Source organism: Falco naumanni, chromosome 2, assembly GCF_017639655.2.
Source record: "Falco naumanni isolate bFalNau1 chromosome 2, bFalNau1.pat, whole genome shotgun sequence".
NCBI lineage: Eukaryota > Metazoa > Chordata > Aves > Falconiformes > Falconidae > Falco > Falco naumanni.
In genome coordinates, this window is record NC_054055.1 from 115,095,858 (window position 1) to 115,112,667 (window position 16,810).

General features: G+C 47.6%; 1 protein-coding gene across 5 annotated transcripts in view; it reads right to left on the reverse strand.

The window, feature by feature from the left end:
• Positions 1-16,559, reverse strand: part of ILDR2 (immunoglobulin like domain containing receptor 2) — a 43,080-nt gene extending 26,521 nt beyond the window's left edge. For all 5 annotated transcript variants that reach the window (XM_040582981.1, XM_040582980.1, XM_040582979.1 and 2 more), the window contains exons 1-3: positions 16,440-16,559; positions 6,957-7,289; positions 5,738-5,857 (exon numbers count right to left, since the gene is read on the reverse strand). In XM_040582981.1, coding sequence (XP_040438915.1) covers positions 5,738-5,857; positions 6,957-7,289; positions 16,440-16,485 — 499 coding nt within the window. In that variant the 5' untranslated portion in view covers positions 16,486-16,559. The remainder of the gene's footprint in view (positions 1-5,737; positions 5,858-6,956; positions 7,290-16,439) is intronic.
• Between the last annotated feature and the right edge of the window lie 251 nt (positions 16,560-16,810).

The following is a 16,810-nucleotide window of genomic DNA, read 5'->3' on the forward strand; positions in this document are numbered from 1 at the left end:
AGTAGAGAGCAGGAGGAGCAATGGGAGATGAAAAGCTGAGGGGGTTGGAGAGCAGCTCCACGAGTTTCAGAGATACAGAAGAGGTGAGCGAGGACAGGATTTAACACCCAGGAGGCAGGCGGGTGGCAGAGCGAGAGAGTAAATAGCAGCAGATCAGGGAGGACCTGAAGTCAAGCAGACAATTAGCAGAGAGTCTGCAGAGGAGAGACACAAAAATAATTAGGGTAAGTGGTGCAGCTGAAAGGAAATGATGACATGAATAAAGTAGGCGCAGGTGCAGTCAGGGACATGGCAACTGGGTAAGTACAGAAACATGGTAAAATACTGGCAATCGCATAAATGTGATAAATATTGGGTAAATATGGGAATAACTGCTGAATTAGTTTCCCTGTTGAGGGCTGCCTCCAGAGTCATACTCCACAGCCATACAATGGGACCATGGGAGGCAGCAGCTACAGAGGGAACTATTACTTCCTCATGGGCAAAAAAATTTGCAGAGCAAGAGGCCCCTGGCAAGTGACACTGCCCCGAGGGGAGGCTAAAAAGCACAGGCAAGGAAGCATGGCCCTTGTAAATTAGATACTTTTCCAAGGAAGCTGCTGCGAGATTTACTGGGAGACCATGAGTCTGCAGTGAGTTCCTCTGTGCTCCTTCTGCTTGGAGCAAACTTTATCCTTTCTTCCCATCCTTCCCTTCAATTGGAGGGAGAAACAGCAGCAGCCCTTCTTGGAGATCAAAGTTTTAGCAGGCAACAAAGACCTCCAAGGAGGCTGTTGCCATGGCTACTTTAGTAAGGGAGGTCTTATAATCACGCCAGTTTCCTTTGTAAGCAGCATGTGGCTGTCGCTGGCAAATAAGGAGGAAAAGAGGGGTAAAAACACCTTGGCAACAAGTAGCACTTCTAAATGGCGTGAAATAGGTAACCAGGAGTAGACTGGGGTAGGGTGAGGGGGACTGGACCCAGATTACAAAGGTGGCACAGGGCAGCAGCACCTAGCAAGGACAGGATGAGCATGTCAGCAGTGGGAGGATACGAGCAGCCTTCCTGGCATCAGCACCTTTCCTGGATTTTCAAGGGGAGGGCTCCTGTGCCAATCACTTCTTCACCTGCTGGCCCTACCCACCTTTGGTCACCAAGATGCAGCTCAAGGTCAGAGAGCCCTCGAAGTGAAGTTGCTTACAGATACCTCCCCAGCTGAGATCTGGCCCTCTCATGCCCAACACATGGCCAACAGCACTGACATCTCTGCCAACCACTGTGACCAAGTACTGGCTCAGATGCTACTGGCAGCTTGTCAGTGAAACAGAGCAAAATCCTAAAACCATCGTCTTGTAAGGGAAAATTCTGCCAAGAACTTCTCTGTCTCCGAAACCACATCAACTTGTATAATACAGTCTCTCCTGGCACACAAGAGAATCAAAACCTGGCTATGCTATATTTATACCAGCTATTGAGTCACTTTGCTGAGTAAGAACTGTCTTATTAGCATTGCACACCATACACATGTCCCAGTAGAGATTCTTACCCTCCCTGAAAGCCAACACATGCCTCTATTAGTACATTCATTACTGTGCAATATGCATCTACATTCTTTGCTACCTGTCGGCATTAGACTTAGTAGACTTTGGGTTTAGGCTGTATCAGTATTGGCTGGTAATACAAATTACTACCAAAGATGTCAGTTTAACAATGTTAAATGCTAGCTGACTTTGGAAATTAACAAAAACTTCAAGCGCTAATTGTTGTTGTTTAAAGCGTAACAACAGTAGGAGCTAGAGCTTCTAAAATATTAATTATAAAATAATATTTCACTAATATATAATTTATGTAGCATTAGCTGCAGAACTGGATGGGAAAAAAACCAGGCAATAGATGTCTTAGCAAAGCACGTGGCTCACTAACCAAAGTATCAATCCAACAACTGAGATTAGTGGATCACTTTCCTGCCTCTTCCAGGAACTTGACATGTTCTTAGGAATGCAGCCACCACTTCATGAAGCATGTCCAAGCTATGTAAAATCTTGTAATGTAAACATTGCCAAGCTTGCACAGACCTACACATTTCAGGGTAGCCAGCTGTGCCCAGCTATACCAGCTTGGGAAAGGAGCAGTATAGCTGCTTTCACAGGACCCTGCAACTGATTAGTAAATTCTGGCTCTCGAAAAGGCGTACTGGGTTATACACAATCCCATGCAATTAAGCTAGACTGCTTCCTGATGTCAGCTGGGTCATGTGATGCTAAGATGGGCTATCCGCAGCCACTGCCTGTACTTCTAATTCAAAGGTTACTCCAGGCACCCTGCATCCACAGCACCGGTACAACTGCAGTTCCCTTCAACAAAGGCTGCAATGAATGACTTTACTGAAACCGACCGACATTCTCATATAAAAAGCAGTGCACAGGGACTATGAATAACAGTTTGATTAATAGCACTGTCTGTGTTTCAAGAAGCAGGACACTCAGCTGCTAGCTACTAAGACAGCAGCTTTTAAGACTTTCTTAAATTCAGCCTTTTTGAGTCAATCACATTCGTTCTAAAAACCAAAAATGTATAAAGTTGCAAATGGCTTCACTAGTCCAGTTGTAATGTCAGCAAAGGGTTCTACATTTCTAGTAAACAAATCAGTGCAGAGAGCATCACGTTACTCCTGTTGTGGAGTTGCTAAGCTCTGTACTAGCTTAGTCCTGCTACAGCAGAAGCAGAGTTCATACAGTTTCCAGCATGCTAGACCCCATCTGGAGATTTGAAATGCCACCAAAATACAAATATTTAATAAAAGTGTAATAGTACCTTTTAATTTAAATTCTTTCCTTACTTTACAGGAGGTTCAATGCCAGCCAATCTCCTCCTGTATCTCTGAGGCACAGAGGTTACTATCCCTCTTGCCTTGCCTGCACCGATTCTGTTAGAGAGGGTTAAAGTCCCTGACTAAGCAAAACCTACTGAATGGTCTTTTCAGCAAAGCACATAAGCACATGCTTAACATCAGGTATGCTTTATAAATCCTATCAGCTTTGCTGAGCACAAATGGGTATAAATAAATGCTTGTATGCTGTTCTGAAGTAGGCCTGAAATGAAGACAGCACATGGGATTCTCTCATGCTGCCTAAAGTTGTTCAGCTGCTTTGTGTGTCAACTGGCACATCCAGGTGATAAAACTCAACATGCAATGCCATCATGACCTAGGCTGACTGGCTACTTAAGACTTCACTGGAAGTCTCTGTGATCGCTTCCCTAAGAAAAAAGCGATAATGTAATTTGCTCTAGGTTTTGGATTTTGATCCAAGTTGTGATCAAGCAGCTTTTGATCAATGTTTAATGGTGCAATTCACTGTATAAAAGCAGGATCCTCCACTTTTAGCTAAGCAAATTTCCATTAATTTATTAATGTTATTAGGTATCTGCCATTTTTGCCTCTCAGACCTTTCAAGGTTTCTACGTGATATTGAACTGCCCTGTGCAGCAGTACCTTTCCCTAACCTAAACACACCTTTCATCTTAGCATTAATATGAAACCACTAGAAGGGGTAATTTCCTGTTTCCTTTTCTATTCTGATTTTTCTGTCTACCCCCACTGATAACATGAGCGGGCAGAACCTCTGCTCTCTTCAAAATTCTAATCTGTGCTTAAATCATGCAGCAGCCCCAAACTAAGCAATGTAAATTATATCTGAAAAACCACCGTCAGCGGGGAGCAAACAGCAATGTGCTGTGGGAATGGCAGCATCTCTTGCAGACACTGTCCCTCCACTGCTCCAACCACTCTAACACAGAACATGGGTTCCAACCAAAGAGCGGAGAACAGCAAAAGAGCAAACAAAACTGTTTTACCAATGTCCCCTAGGACTGTGGAACCACTCCCGTCTACATCCATACTCACTGTCTGCCTCCAAGCAGTGGGATGGAATAAAAAATCTCCCAGAATATGACAGAGTATTAAGAAACTGTATTTTCACCAATGGCTGCTTCCTCCTTTAGCCATCAATGGGGAGAGGTAAAGGAAAAGAAATAAATACCAGCAAAGGCAGAAGGAAAAGAATAAGGTGGGAAGGGGAAGGAAGGAAAGAAAATGGGTAGGTAACCTGGAATCGTTCCGAAACCTGGCATGTTGTCTCCATACACACTACCAAGAAAAGAAATACACACAAGCTGTGCCAAACAGCATGAGGCAGAACAAAGTATGCCCATGACAAGTATGCTTTCATGCTGCTGCCAAACTTCGAGTGCTTCACAAAGTGCAAGGTCAGACCCACAGGCCGTAGCAAACAGAAAATCAGGTGCAGTCAAGGTAATGCAGCCTAAGCTACATGTTTCCTCCCAACATAACCACAACAAACTGGGGCTGGGGTCATCATCAAGCCAGCTTCAGAGGAGGGGATTTCTTTGGTTTCTCCCCACATAGTCTTCTGTACACACTGAAAAACAGATTCTTCCTGTTACCATGGTACTGTTTCATCACTAGTGTCTGAGCACAGTTGCAGACACAAATAAGACACCAAATCCTGGACTGGAAGGTGAAGAAGGGACAAAATTCAGCAACCCATCACCACGCAGCCACAGACAACTCCTCTGGAGAGGCTACCTAACAGCTACCACTGCCACTTGGCAGAGATAACCTCACCTGAACTGACACAGGTCAGTCTTGGACCTGTTATTAACTAGCACATGATACACAGTCACACTGTGGATTTAGGTAAGGGTGTAACATTTCCTGGAGGGATCCATCCTGCAGCTGTCCATTGCTTGACTGACACCTCAAGGAGTGAGGGGAGCTGATGGCGCTGTTAGAACAGTCACTCACCCATTCAGTCTGGTTTACTTTGTGATGACAACTACAGCTCCAAATATAAATGTCAATTAAACTCTGACCTTAGGGAGGGCAGCAAGGGCACTTGAGAGACATGTTCTACCGTATGCCTCTACGTACCACCTACACACCATAGACCCAAACTTTTTAACATTTCCCTTCACAGGACATACAGAATCTGTACACCCAACAACCATGTGAGCATGCTGACCAGACATACATTGATGTCAGTCAATCTTAAGGTAAGTTGGGAAAAACTCATCTTGCTCTCCTGGGGCAGTCTAGGCGTGAAATATAGCTGGCTCAAGGTGGTGTCAACAAATGTCACTGAAAGGCTCAACTCCCCCAGCTGGGATGGGTGCTTTTTTGACCTTACACCTGATTAGGGTGACTGTGAAACTGCACCCTGAACTGGACAAATATAATTAGGCAGACAGGAAAGTCTCCCAAACTGACACACTCAAGCAGATAAACATGGTGCTTCTTGATATCCTCACAGGTCAGAAAAGTAAGATGAAGGGAATGTTAAAAGATTTCAAAAAGCATAAAATTTAAGGTCTGGGTGTCTATTTCTAAAAGACTCTGTCTCAAGTGTTCACTTGGCTGCAAGTTTATTGTTTCATGACTTAAAAACAAGGGTTCTGACTTTCCACAGCCCTGCACCTTCTGTAGTCATTTACGCCTGTGGAATGTGTGAGCAGTGTGGGTGTAAACATTACTATTCTGGTTTGGTAGCATTTGCCACCCACTTTGCCTAGGTGTGAATGACTGCACAAGGTGCAAGGCAATGGTGAAGGTACTGCAGGGACTGTTTCACACAGATCTTACACCCATAGTAATACAGTGTACAGATATGTAGAGAGAGCAAGAGAGCAGAAAGATACATCAGCTATCTGTTGAAAAAGCAATCTGGCAAGAGGGCTTACCAAGCACAAGCAGCTCCACCGATTCCTCATTCTTGCCCTCCACATCATCCGGTGTGATAATAAGGCAGTAATAGAGCCCACTGTCTCCCCACATCAACTTCCCAATCTGAAGGTCTGCATCTGAAAGGCAAGAAAGAAAAGTCAGGCTTTTCCTCCAACACCTTTAGCAAGAGTGAAGTGTTGAAAGCACTGGGTCCATCTCCATGTCCCAAATCCATTTCATTTCCTTACTAAGAAGAGGGATTAACTTTATCCAGAGTATTACAGTATTCAGGAAAAAACAACAGGCTGAGGACTCTGTGGCTGTCAGTGGGAAGACAGGTAACGCCACAGAGGCAGCTCACTCTGCAAGTGCCGAGAGCAGGAGAAGTAACTAATGTCACACTCTGTCCTTCCTGTCACCTGGGGTCTCAACATTATTCATGCCATGCAAGAAGGGCTTAGACAGTGCCTCCTCTACAGTGCTTCAGTGACCTGCCAAAGAGGTTACATGGAGACAAAGGAAAATATTCCCCCTTGCTGAGGCTGATCACATGCCCTCCACACCAAGGAGCCTCTGCTTCTGGCTAGGTGGTCTCCCAAGTCAAGCAGAAGCCTTGTACTTTTGAGGGGCAAGGTTTCTCACACAGCCTTCCAGACCAAATGTGTAAGGACCCTGCTCCCCCCACCCCCACCATCTCCACCCAACTTGACTTCACCCCATGGAAATCTCTTCCTTTGACACTGCCCAAGGCTGTGTGGGTTCAGGTTCATGACAGGGTAGGCTGGTGAAGTCCACAGCTGAGCAAACACAAGCTGTAGGATAATTTTGGTATTTGAGAACTGGGAACAAATCAGTGGATTTTGCAAGGAAGAAAAACCTAGACTGCAGAGTCTGAATTCGTAACTCTCTCGCTGGCATGCTTTTGTGAAGGAAAATCTATACACAGAGCAATATGCAGAAGCCAGGAATAAAAACCTTCCACTTCATCAAAGGGAAAAAGAACACTGTGTCAGGGTCAGACACCTACATGGAGTGGGATGAAGGGAAGCACTAAAGGAAATTACTTTTGGGTCTAGGTTTGGTTGGTTGAATCCCAAATGTCTGGCATACAACAGCTCCCTTCCAGCAGCCTTTTCTAAGTGAGCTACCTGAACAATTACTGAACACCTCCAGTACCCCAAATTGCCAAGTGTCCATTCCAACCCCCACCAAGCATCCCTGGGGTAAAAGAGTTACCATGGACAATGCTGACATCTCTTTCCTTGTAGAAGTCCCCTATAGTGACGGCAGATCCTTGTTTGGAGGCCACGACACGGACTGTCCTCCTGCTGTCCACGCAGTCCAGGTAGGGATCCCAGTCCAGGTTCCTCTTGCTCATTGTTTGTAAACCAGAAGTTGCCATACCCAAAGCTTCTCCCATCCGGTCCTGGCAGTAAGATTTAAACCTCCACTGTACCACAGCTGGTTGGGTGGAAGAAGTAGAGAAATGGCAGCGGAGCAGAGCAGGCTGAAACAACATGGCCACCTTCTTCTTCTCAGGCACAGTGACCTGCAATCCTTCCACCTCAGCTAAAAGACAAAAGCATAAGCATCATATGCCTTGGCACTGCTTGAAGAGGGAGCTACTGCTCCTATCACAGCATCATTCTCCCCACATACATAAAATTAAAATGTCCATCTCTTTCAGGTGCTAGGGTGCAACACTCCTCAATGTATGTAAGCATGGACGTTGGCAGCGTAAGTTTGCTTTTCTCACAGCCTGCAGCCACACGACAAAATACTGCACGATGAGGCTGAAGGCTCAAATGTAGTATTCTTATGATCCACAGAGACACTAAGACAGCAGCGTGATGATTCACAGCTTCTATGGCAGGTTCACAAAGAGGAAATGTTTTAGGGATGGCCATACTCCACTTCTACAGGTCAGCCAAGGGGCCAGATCCTTAGTTCATAATAATCCCAATGCAAAATAAGTCACATCCCTCCCAATTTCAGTGGCATCACACCTCCTCAGCCAGCACACAGTGCCTGGCCCAGCCTGCTGTGCACTGGTGCCCAGTTAGGGCTGCTTGCTCTGCCAAATTCTAGAGATGCATGAAGGAGTGGATCCAAATCATACAGCTCCTGCCAGGGCTGGCATGCAGCACTGAGAGAAATTGCTCTATGTGAAAGGTGCAGAGAAAAATGGCCCAAACACTCAAAGTTTTTCACATTCTCAGGGAGGATATGGAATTCAACACGTAATGTTTATCTACCATTTGACAGGAGAGCCACAGCCTGGAGCTGATATATTAAGGCCTCTGAAAAGATGCATGGGACTGCTGCCACAGCCTTGCGTAGCTTGGGGAGAAGCTAAGAGTCAGTGAGCAATGCCTGCAGAGAGCCCTCGGGAGACCGAGGTACTCCATCTACCCACAGGGGAATGGCCAAAACCTTCCACACACGCCCTCATTGCTTCCTTCCTTCTTGACCTGCAGGCAGCAATGACTGAGAGCAACTACACAACACTGGAAACACATACTGACACCTTCCCAAGCAGGGATGTGCTGGCTGCGGAGGCACAGGAACAGCCCAGGAGCAAGAAGAGGGCATCTAAGAAAGGGGAAGTTTGTAACCAGTCACTCTCTCCAGCTGAGGGGCAGCAGGATCTGATGGCACAGGTTCATATGACAAAAGGGAATCTGTTTCAATATGGAAAATGTTGATGATTGCACCTCCCTACACTCAGTTATCATACACCCCAACGCCCATAGCAGTGCCCAACGAAAAAAAAAGAGGACAAGACACAAGGAAAATTCCAAGAGAATAAAGCAGAAGAGGATGTTTACACAACATCAGGAGGGACTGATGGACTTAGGCAAAGCTTAGGGAGAAATGAAAGACTGAGGACAAAGAAAGGCTTCCTGATGTCAGGAAGCAGTAGGAAAGAAAGGGAAATGTCAAGAAAGAAGAAAAGAGTAAGGATAAAGTATCAGGGTAAGTATAGGAAGCAGAAGGGAACCAGGAAGCTTACATTCATCTGGAAGAAGCTGAAGAAGGTGTCCCAGCCTAGGTCAACACAATTTCAAAGGGCTGGAGCCAGGTTGCAGGAGATTAAGAAATGATGTAGAAAGGAAAGGAAATGGAGTCAGCAAAAATAAACCACCCACTCCAGAAACTAGAGATGAAAAGGAGATGGAAGCTGGCAAAAGTAAGTGAAATGACAGCCGATATCTTTAGGACAGGAAAAAAAAAGGCATAGACTAAAGCACTGGAGCTTAAAGCAGACAGAGAGCAATAAATGCATCAACAGTATGACAACAGCAGGCATGAAGGGACAAGGTCAAGTGGGAAACTGCTGCAGATCTGAAAAGCAAAAAAGCAAGCAGAGATCTCATGATCAAGAGTCAGAACCAAAGGGAAGTGAAAAGGCTGGACCAACACTGGAATATTCAACAAGTTATCAATGTCCAAACTGTAAATCACAATGAAGTCTATTGAATACCAGTCAAGGGATAAAAAACACCACATAGACAGAACCTAGGAGACAGCATATTTCAGAGAGGCAAGATAGTCACTGATGGTAACAAAGAGTTACTGATCTAGGCAGGACTTGACTCTGAGGACTACCTTGTGCTTGCATTGCACAGCGGTGCTACAGCATTTGCACAGGAATGCTGCATTATGTATACAATGAATGCATGGCATTATGCATATTGTGCTTGCGCCATGTGGAAGTTGCACAGGAGATGCCACTAGTTTTGCCAGAAGTGCCTGGACCCAAACCCAAACACGGAAGTGTGGATGTTCTCCAGAGTACCACAAAACATAGCTGAGGTCCCAACAAGATGCTCCCACAGAAGAAACAGGGGTATGAGGCAGCTCCTCCACTTTCCCGAGGCGTAAGCAGAGAGAGAACTCAAGAAGTGACAGCTGGGACATTTCTGCCAGGGACTCGAGGGGCAGAAATGTGGCAGCCATGCAGCACTAAGAGAATGTCACCACTTGCTTCTCAAGGTGAACCAAGTGGTGATGTTGCCTTATGCTCTCCTCTCCAGAGACCTGTGCTTCCCTGGTTGCATCTGAATGCAAGAGACATGATGAACACCTTGAAAAACAAACAGGTGCAGGTCAGACCTGTATCTGGCAACTCTGTGCTTGACCCCACGCAGAGTCTGTGGCCACAGCCAGCATGTGACATGGGCTGATCAAGTGACTCATCACGTTACTTCAGCTTCAAGGATAAAACAGTGACACAGTGAATATTTAAATCTTTCCCTTGTGAACGAAGTACACTGCTTAGTAAACACAGTGCTTTCAGCTAACCATGCACCGTAGCCCTCCTTCCCTGTTAATGAGATTAATGAGTTTGGCAGGCCAGGACTGCTTTAATAAATGATTAGCTGAGCTTTAGCAAATTCCCATCTGACTAACTTTCCCTACCACATCACCATGTGAATGTCTGTATCAAGAAAAGAAAAGAAAAGCAGCTTTGGGAAAAACACAGGAATTCTTCTTCCCAAAAGCATTTGGGAGATGTGCAATACATTATCCAGCATCTTCTATATCCTATCCCAAGTTCTTCATTAACTTTTGAAGCATTATTTTCAGATTCTTTCCAAAAATAGCACTTAAGAGCAACACAGTACCTCAGATTGAGAGACTGGAGCAGTGGAAACTCTAGATCTATTTAAGTCAAATTATATATAATTATATAGGGCTGAACTGGGAAATTATACACCTGTCATTTCCTCTGCCAAAAAAAATTATCGGAATCGATTCACATTGTACATCACCACTGTAACAGCATCCATCGAAAAGGCCAAGAGGATGTTTAACTGGCTGAAGGCAAGATGATGGCTTTACACCTATGAGCTACGCCCATGCATGTGAGTTAGAGTTCACATATGGAAGCTTAGGACTTCCTGAACCTCAAGAAGAAACTGCTGACCTCAAAAATCTTCAAGAGACTAGCCAAGATAAGAAAAGTCTCAGATATGTCACAGGACGGAACTCTGGGCTGTTTATATAGCAGAGCAAAAAAGAGTGAAAGATATTAAAAACGATGACAAGCTTAGTGACAGCAACGTGGTAGTTCTTTGTCTAGTTTAATACAAGTAGGACTAAAAAGAAACTGAATTGTGCTCTGCTATGTTTTGACTAATGCAGACAGAGCAAGATTAGCCCTTATTTCAAAATCATCATGTAAATGCTCCAGAGCAGCAACCTGTTCATTGTGAATTTCACAATGTTTGAACTTTCACAAGAAGAAACCTAGCTCGTGGGAGTCTCATGACTACATGACAATTTTGCTTTCCTTCTTTCTTGATCTCCTAAATCCCCAGAAAAAGGTCTGCAAATACTAATCAAGTGCATCTTAAAGCACACAGATATCCTCACTCTCAGAAAATAAAAAGAATCCATGGTTATGTGTCTGTGCATGTGTAAATATATACTCTCAGAGAAAGAGCTTAAAAATAATCACACTTCAGAAATAGAATTGTATGGGCTTTGTTTGTTTCTCACTGGCAATGTGTATGTCTCTTTTCTCCGACTCTTTTCCTAAATTATCCTCAGATTACGCATTCAAACTATGCAATCAACATTACACACAAGCTATCACTAATACATTTTAGTGGTGATTAAAGAAAATTCCAGGAAGTGATTACAGAGGGGATATTTGTAAACGCACATTTAAGCCTTGTAAATCTGATCTTCCCAAGTGCCTTCCATGAGTAAAAGAGAGAAGGCAACTGAGAGGCGATAATTTAAGCTCTTGCTTTTCAGTTGCCTTCCGGAGGACCCTATGCCTCCCTGAGGCTACATGAATCCCAAAAAGATTTAGCTTCACAACACAGCCTCAAATTAGCCTTTATGAATAGAACCGTAGACTGGTTTGGGTTGGAAGGGAACTTAAAGATCATCTAGTTAGAATAAAGGTGATCTGAAGCACTAATCCCTGTACAAGATGGCAAAGCCAAACACTGTAGTTCAGTGTAACAGGTCTCATAGACACTGCATCCTTCTAGCATTAGGCAAGATCTGAGTCCAAGAAAAGGCAGCACACATTACTCTTCGGGTCAGCATGGGTCTCCCTATCTGTGCACGCATCACATCTCTTTCCTTGCAATTATCTGGCTCACACTCCCCCTTGCCTGAGGCAGGACAGCAGTTGCTATGAAATTACAAAAATTACATCCCCCCAGTTTGATGCATCTTTATGGACAGGAGTGGCAGTTGTGCACAGAGAACAGGAACTCCTTGGACCCTGAACCAGGCACTTCAGGAAAACTACTCCTAGACTATACCTAAGAGCTTTGGCAGAAAAGCATATATTTATTGGTAAGAGACAGTGCTCCTACGGTAGTTCATGTCACTTCCCAAACAAAATAAACTGTTGGGCAAAAGGATGCCAATATCTCTTTTTTTTGTGCCTTGGCTACTACACATCAATTAAAAGTATTCTTTCCCCCGCTGCTGAATATAGGCAAACCATCTGGACTTTCAAAGGTGGATCAAGCCTGAATCAGGAAGTGCAAGATCGGGGCTTCAAGATGGAAACGTTAGAGATGTTAAACAAATGTCTGAACAGGTGAATGGAGAGCCAGTGGGATCACTGAGATTGTGTTGTACAGACTTCTGTCTACTCATGCTGGACTAAATCCAATCCATGCAATTTATCAGCAAAAGCCATCACCATCAGATTTTGTTGAGTGGTTTATGGGAAATTAATCGGATGTCTTGGTCTGGTTCCTATCAGACTTGTGTTCTTAGCTCCGTGGCCACCAATTGTCAATTTTTTAGCCAGCAAGAAAGCAATGCCTAAATAGGTCAGCTGCAGCTGAGGTGAAAGCATGGTACTGCTTTTTACAGCTCTATAGCAAAACCGAGAATTTCAGCTCCCTAACTGCTTAACCTGGAAAGGGACAAAACCAAAGCAGTCAGAAAAAAGCATGGCCTTGCACACCCTGCACCCACAGCACAGAACCTCAATACAGAAACACTCCATGCAGGGTAGAGCCCAGACTCTGCAAGGTGACTGCAGCAGACGCTGGACTATTCCTTGCCCTTCCCCATTCTCCGTGATGCTGTCCCCCAGGTGCCCCAGGCTCCTGACTTCTCTAGGGAAGTGCACAGCCCAAAAATGGCAGGGACTGTGTAAAGGCTTTCACAAGAGCTCAGGATATTTCATGTACTTTTCTAGGTATCAGCCTCTCTTCACCAGCTTCCCTGCGCTCATTACACTCTCTTACAACCTGCCCCTTCCACACCGTCACAGAAGTCACCCTGGATATTTTCAGGTGAATTATGTCAGCTTTGGCCATCAGATCAAATCCACCCTGTCTTATTACTGTCTGAAAGTTGTTACAAATTGTCAGATGGCTCCTGGTTTACAGTCTTGGTTCAGCATCCCTGAATTCACTCCCAGCACTATCGCTCAGCAACTGGTCACCACCAGAAGCCTGAGAATGAAGGAAAAGAAATGGGAAGAATCTCTCCAAGACTTACAACACCAAGCCATAACACCTGTCCTTAGGATAGCAACGAGATTCCCACTGGTGCCACTCCCACTCAAGGTGATCTCACAGGAATAAAAAGTAAGATAAATGCAAGATTTCTTCCAAGTTACACTATACTTATGCTGTGTGCAGCCAGACAAGGGAAATCAGGTGAATACTTCAATTCAAGGCAGGTAAAATAATCCATCCGTTTCCCTGCCTTCCCAAGAACTCCACTCAGTTGGCCAGGAAATAGCAAAGCACAGCTGTGCTCCGGCATGCCCCCTCTGCCTGCTCTCCTAAACTGTGGTTGGGAAAGCAGAGGTAGTAAATCTACCTGCCTTTGTACTACACCATTGCACTGCAGTGGCTCTTCTGCTTAGGGAGAGTAAACAGGTAGTGAGTGCTAAATTATTGGTGAAAAATTACTTAATAGGGAAAGCAGATCACATGTAAATGTGGACAGTCTTCTAACTGTAATCTTTCCAAGCTTAGCCTGAGTTGCGAAGCAGAAAAGAATTTGCTGTGCTTGTTCTGAAGATAAAACTGGAGTTCAGTCTCCAGTGTAACACTTCTCTCCAGTTTTAAATGCATTAGGAATTACAGCGTTAGTAAGAATAATGGCAAACACGAGGGGAGGATTCATTCCAGAATCAAGCTGCACTTGGTAGTTTACAAGAACCAGCTTTACACAGGGGCTTAAGGATACTTGGCAAATTGTAACTTCTTTTTCTAGAATGAGAAGAACACAGTCCTACACATATCCTAACCTGTGCCACTTCCTAGGAAGGAATAAAGGATGACCTGCTCTTCATCCTTTTGCTGTTGTTACTAAAATACGAGCTTTAGGCACGTGGGAGAGCAGGGCAGGAGGAAGAGAAGCCAAACAAATCCACTGTACCTCACACAGGATTTTTTGAAATTGCAGTAAGTAGTCACAATGCACAAAACCAAACAAAAGATAAAGGCAAAAGTCAAAAATTAAAGACAAACAAAGGACAGAGAGGAATTATTGCTGGGAGGAAAGGAACTATGAGTGCAAATCAGAAATTTCTCAGCTCACCTCAGGGGGGGAGGAGGGGACAGAAGAGGGAGAGAGTGCCTCTCTCTCTTTCTTGCTCCCTTTTGTCCCTGTCTTGCACTCTGCCTCTTACCCTGGCCCCTCCACCTCCCAACCCCCACTTCTCTTTCCCAAAGTGGAGTGTACCACTCTGAATGGATTAGGGCTCCTTACCTTGATGCAGACCTTTCATTCCTTTGCACAGCCACTGGGGAGAGGAAAATCTTGAATCCATGTTTGCTAGCCTCTCTCCCTTTTCTGCGCGCACACATACACGCTCACACTCACCCCCTCACACACACATCTTTGATTATTTGCTTTCTCTCAGCCACATAATGGGACAGCACCGCCTGCTCTATCACTGGGTAGCAGCTGCCAGGAGGCTGGAGGGGAACAAGTGGATATCTCTCAGTGCCTCCATCTCTCGGCACTCGGCTATGGCTAACCTGTTGCCTGCCGCAAGCCTTTGCCTGCCAGCAGTCGACAGCACCAGCAGCAAGCAGTCCTGCCTCAAAAGCCCAGGACTAGAGGAGACTGGAAGGTCTTCCTACCGCAGCAGTACCTCTCTCCCTGCGCAGACCTTGCATGCTCCAAACAGCTGCCAATAATCATGAACTACCTTTAATGGAGGGAGAAAGGTGTCAACAGCCCAGCTTTCTAGCTTGATGGAAAAGTCCTGATCTAGCCAGATAATGAAGCTCTTTAAAAAGAGAGAGGAATGTTATGTCATGTTTATCTACACCCTGTACTCCTTTACCACTCCCTGGATGCTATTTATCAGCACACTCCTATGGCTAGCAAGAAAGCAGCGGTAGCTGTGGGTGTGCTGGCACTCCAGACCAACTCAGTGAAGCGGGATATGTTCGGAAGCAGCCAAATGGCAGGGAGGGAGGCAAGGAGGGAGGATGAGTTGGAAGCTGCCGAAGCCCCAGATGAGGCCATGAAACCCTGGAAGGGAGCAGTAGGCAGGCACCGGTGTTGAAGATGACTCAGAGTGAAAAAGCAAGGAAAGGGGTGGGTGGGTGGTGGGAGAGAGGTGTTATGACTAAAAGCCGAAATTTACTGCCTGTGAATCCTAAATCTGAATAGGAAGACAGAAGAGGCTGAGGTCTTTTTTGTGGGACACATTGGTGGTGGTGGGAAATATATGCCACTTAATCCAGGAGTGTCTGTTTCTTCTTTCAGCCTGTAACCAGCCTGCCTGACAAAGTGAGCCTGCTGCAGCTTCTCCTAAAGCCTCCTGCTCCTGCCTGTGCCTGGCTGCTGCACCGGCTCAGAGGCGGCAGATCCTGCCGCTGCCCTGGCAGAGCCCCCTCTTTCCCCCAACTCGCGGCTGCCCTGCCGCTCTCATCCTGCTGTAATCCCTACCCTCGTCGTCCAGCTCTGACCCAGACCCTTGCAGCTTGCTCCCCTGCCCTCTCTCCCCGGCAGAGCCCTCTCCGCTCCCCGCCCCCCCTAGTTCCCCTCCCCCTTGCTTAGGGAGGGCTTGCCCGACCTCTTCGGGAGCCGGCTGGGCAAGGGGCGGCTGGCGAGCTGTGCCGGGGGAGGCAGCCCCGTCCGGCGCTTACAAAGGCCTGGGCACTGCCGCACCATCACCGGGAAGGCCGGATCCTGCCCCCTGGAAGCCGGGGCAGGGGCAAAGGCAGAGCAGCCCCCTCCTCTCAGACCTCTCTTAGACAGCGTGTGCGGCCAGAACACCGGCAAAGAAGTTCCTGCAATTGTTCCCGACCCGGCGTGGGCGAGCGGGGGGAGAGGAGGGTTGCCGCCATCCCCCCCTGCACCGCGGCCAAGGACACTCCGGCCCCCCCGCGCTCCTGCTGCCTCCCCGGGCCGGCTCCCACCGTCTCCGCCACAAACGCGCTCCTCCCCCCCCCCCCGCCGCCCCCCGCCCCAAGCGCACTCCGCGGACCGAAGCGCCGGGGGCCCCTCGGGGCCGCCCCCGGGCCGACAGGAGGCACCAGCTGCCTCCCCCCGTTCCCAGCGGGACCGGCCCCTGTCCGCGAAGTCTCCCCAAACTGCGCCGCGGTACGCCCCCGTAAAGACCCCCACCCGCCGCTGGCTCCCTCCGCAGCTTCCCGGGGCATTTCCCCAAACCTCCCGTTTCCATCCTCAAGAAGGCGGCAGAGCCCGCCGGGCAGGGCACGGCAGGGACAGACACGTCGGGGCCGCCCGCGGCCCTACCTGCGAGCCACAGCAGGACGATCCAGCCCAGGACGTGCCCATCCATCTTCCCGCGGGCCCCGGCGGCGCGGGCGGGCGGGCGGCAGGCGCGGGGCGGGGGCACCGCGGGGCGGGCGCGACCATGCCGCGGGGCGGCGGGAGAGGCCGGGGGGCGGCGGGAGAGGCCGGGGGGCGGCCCCGCCCGGCGCGCCCGCAGCCCCGCTCCGGCAGCCGCCTCCCCGCAGAGCCGGCCGGGCTGGCGGCGGCGGCCCGAGCCGTGCGCTCCGCTCCTCCCCTGCCGCCGGCTGCCGGCTCCCGCGGCGGCTGGGGAGGGGGGGCGCCTCGCCAGGCCGCCCCCGCGGCTGTCCGGGCGCGGCGGCAGGCGGGGACAG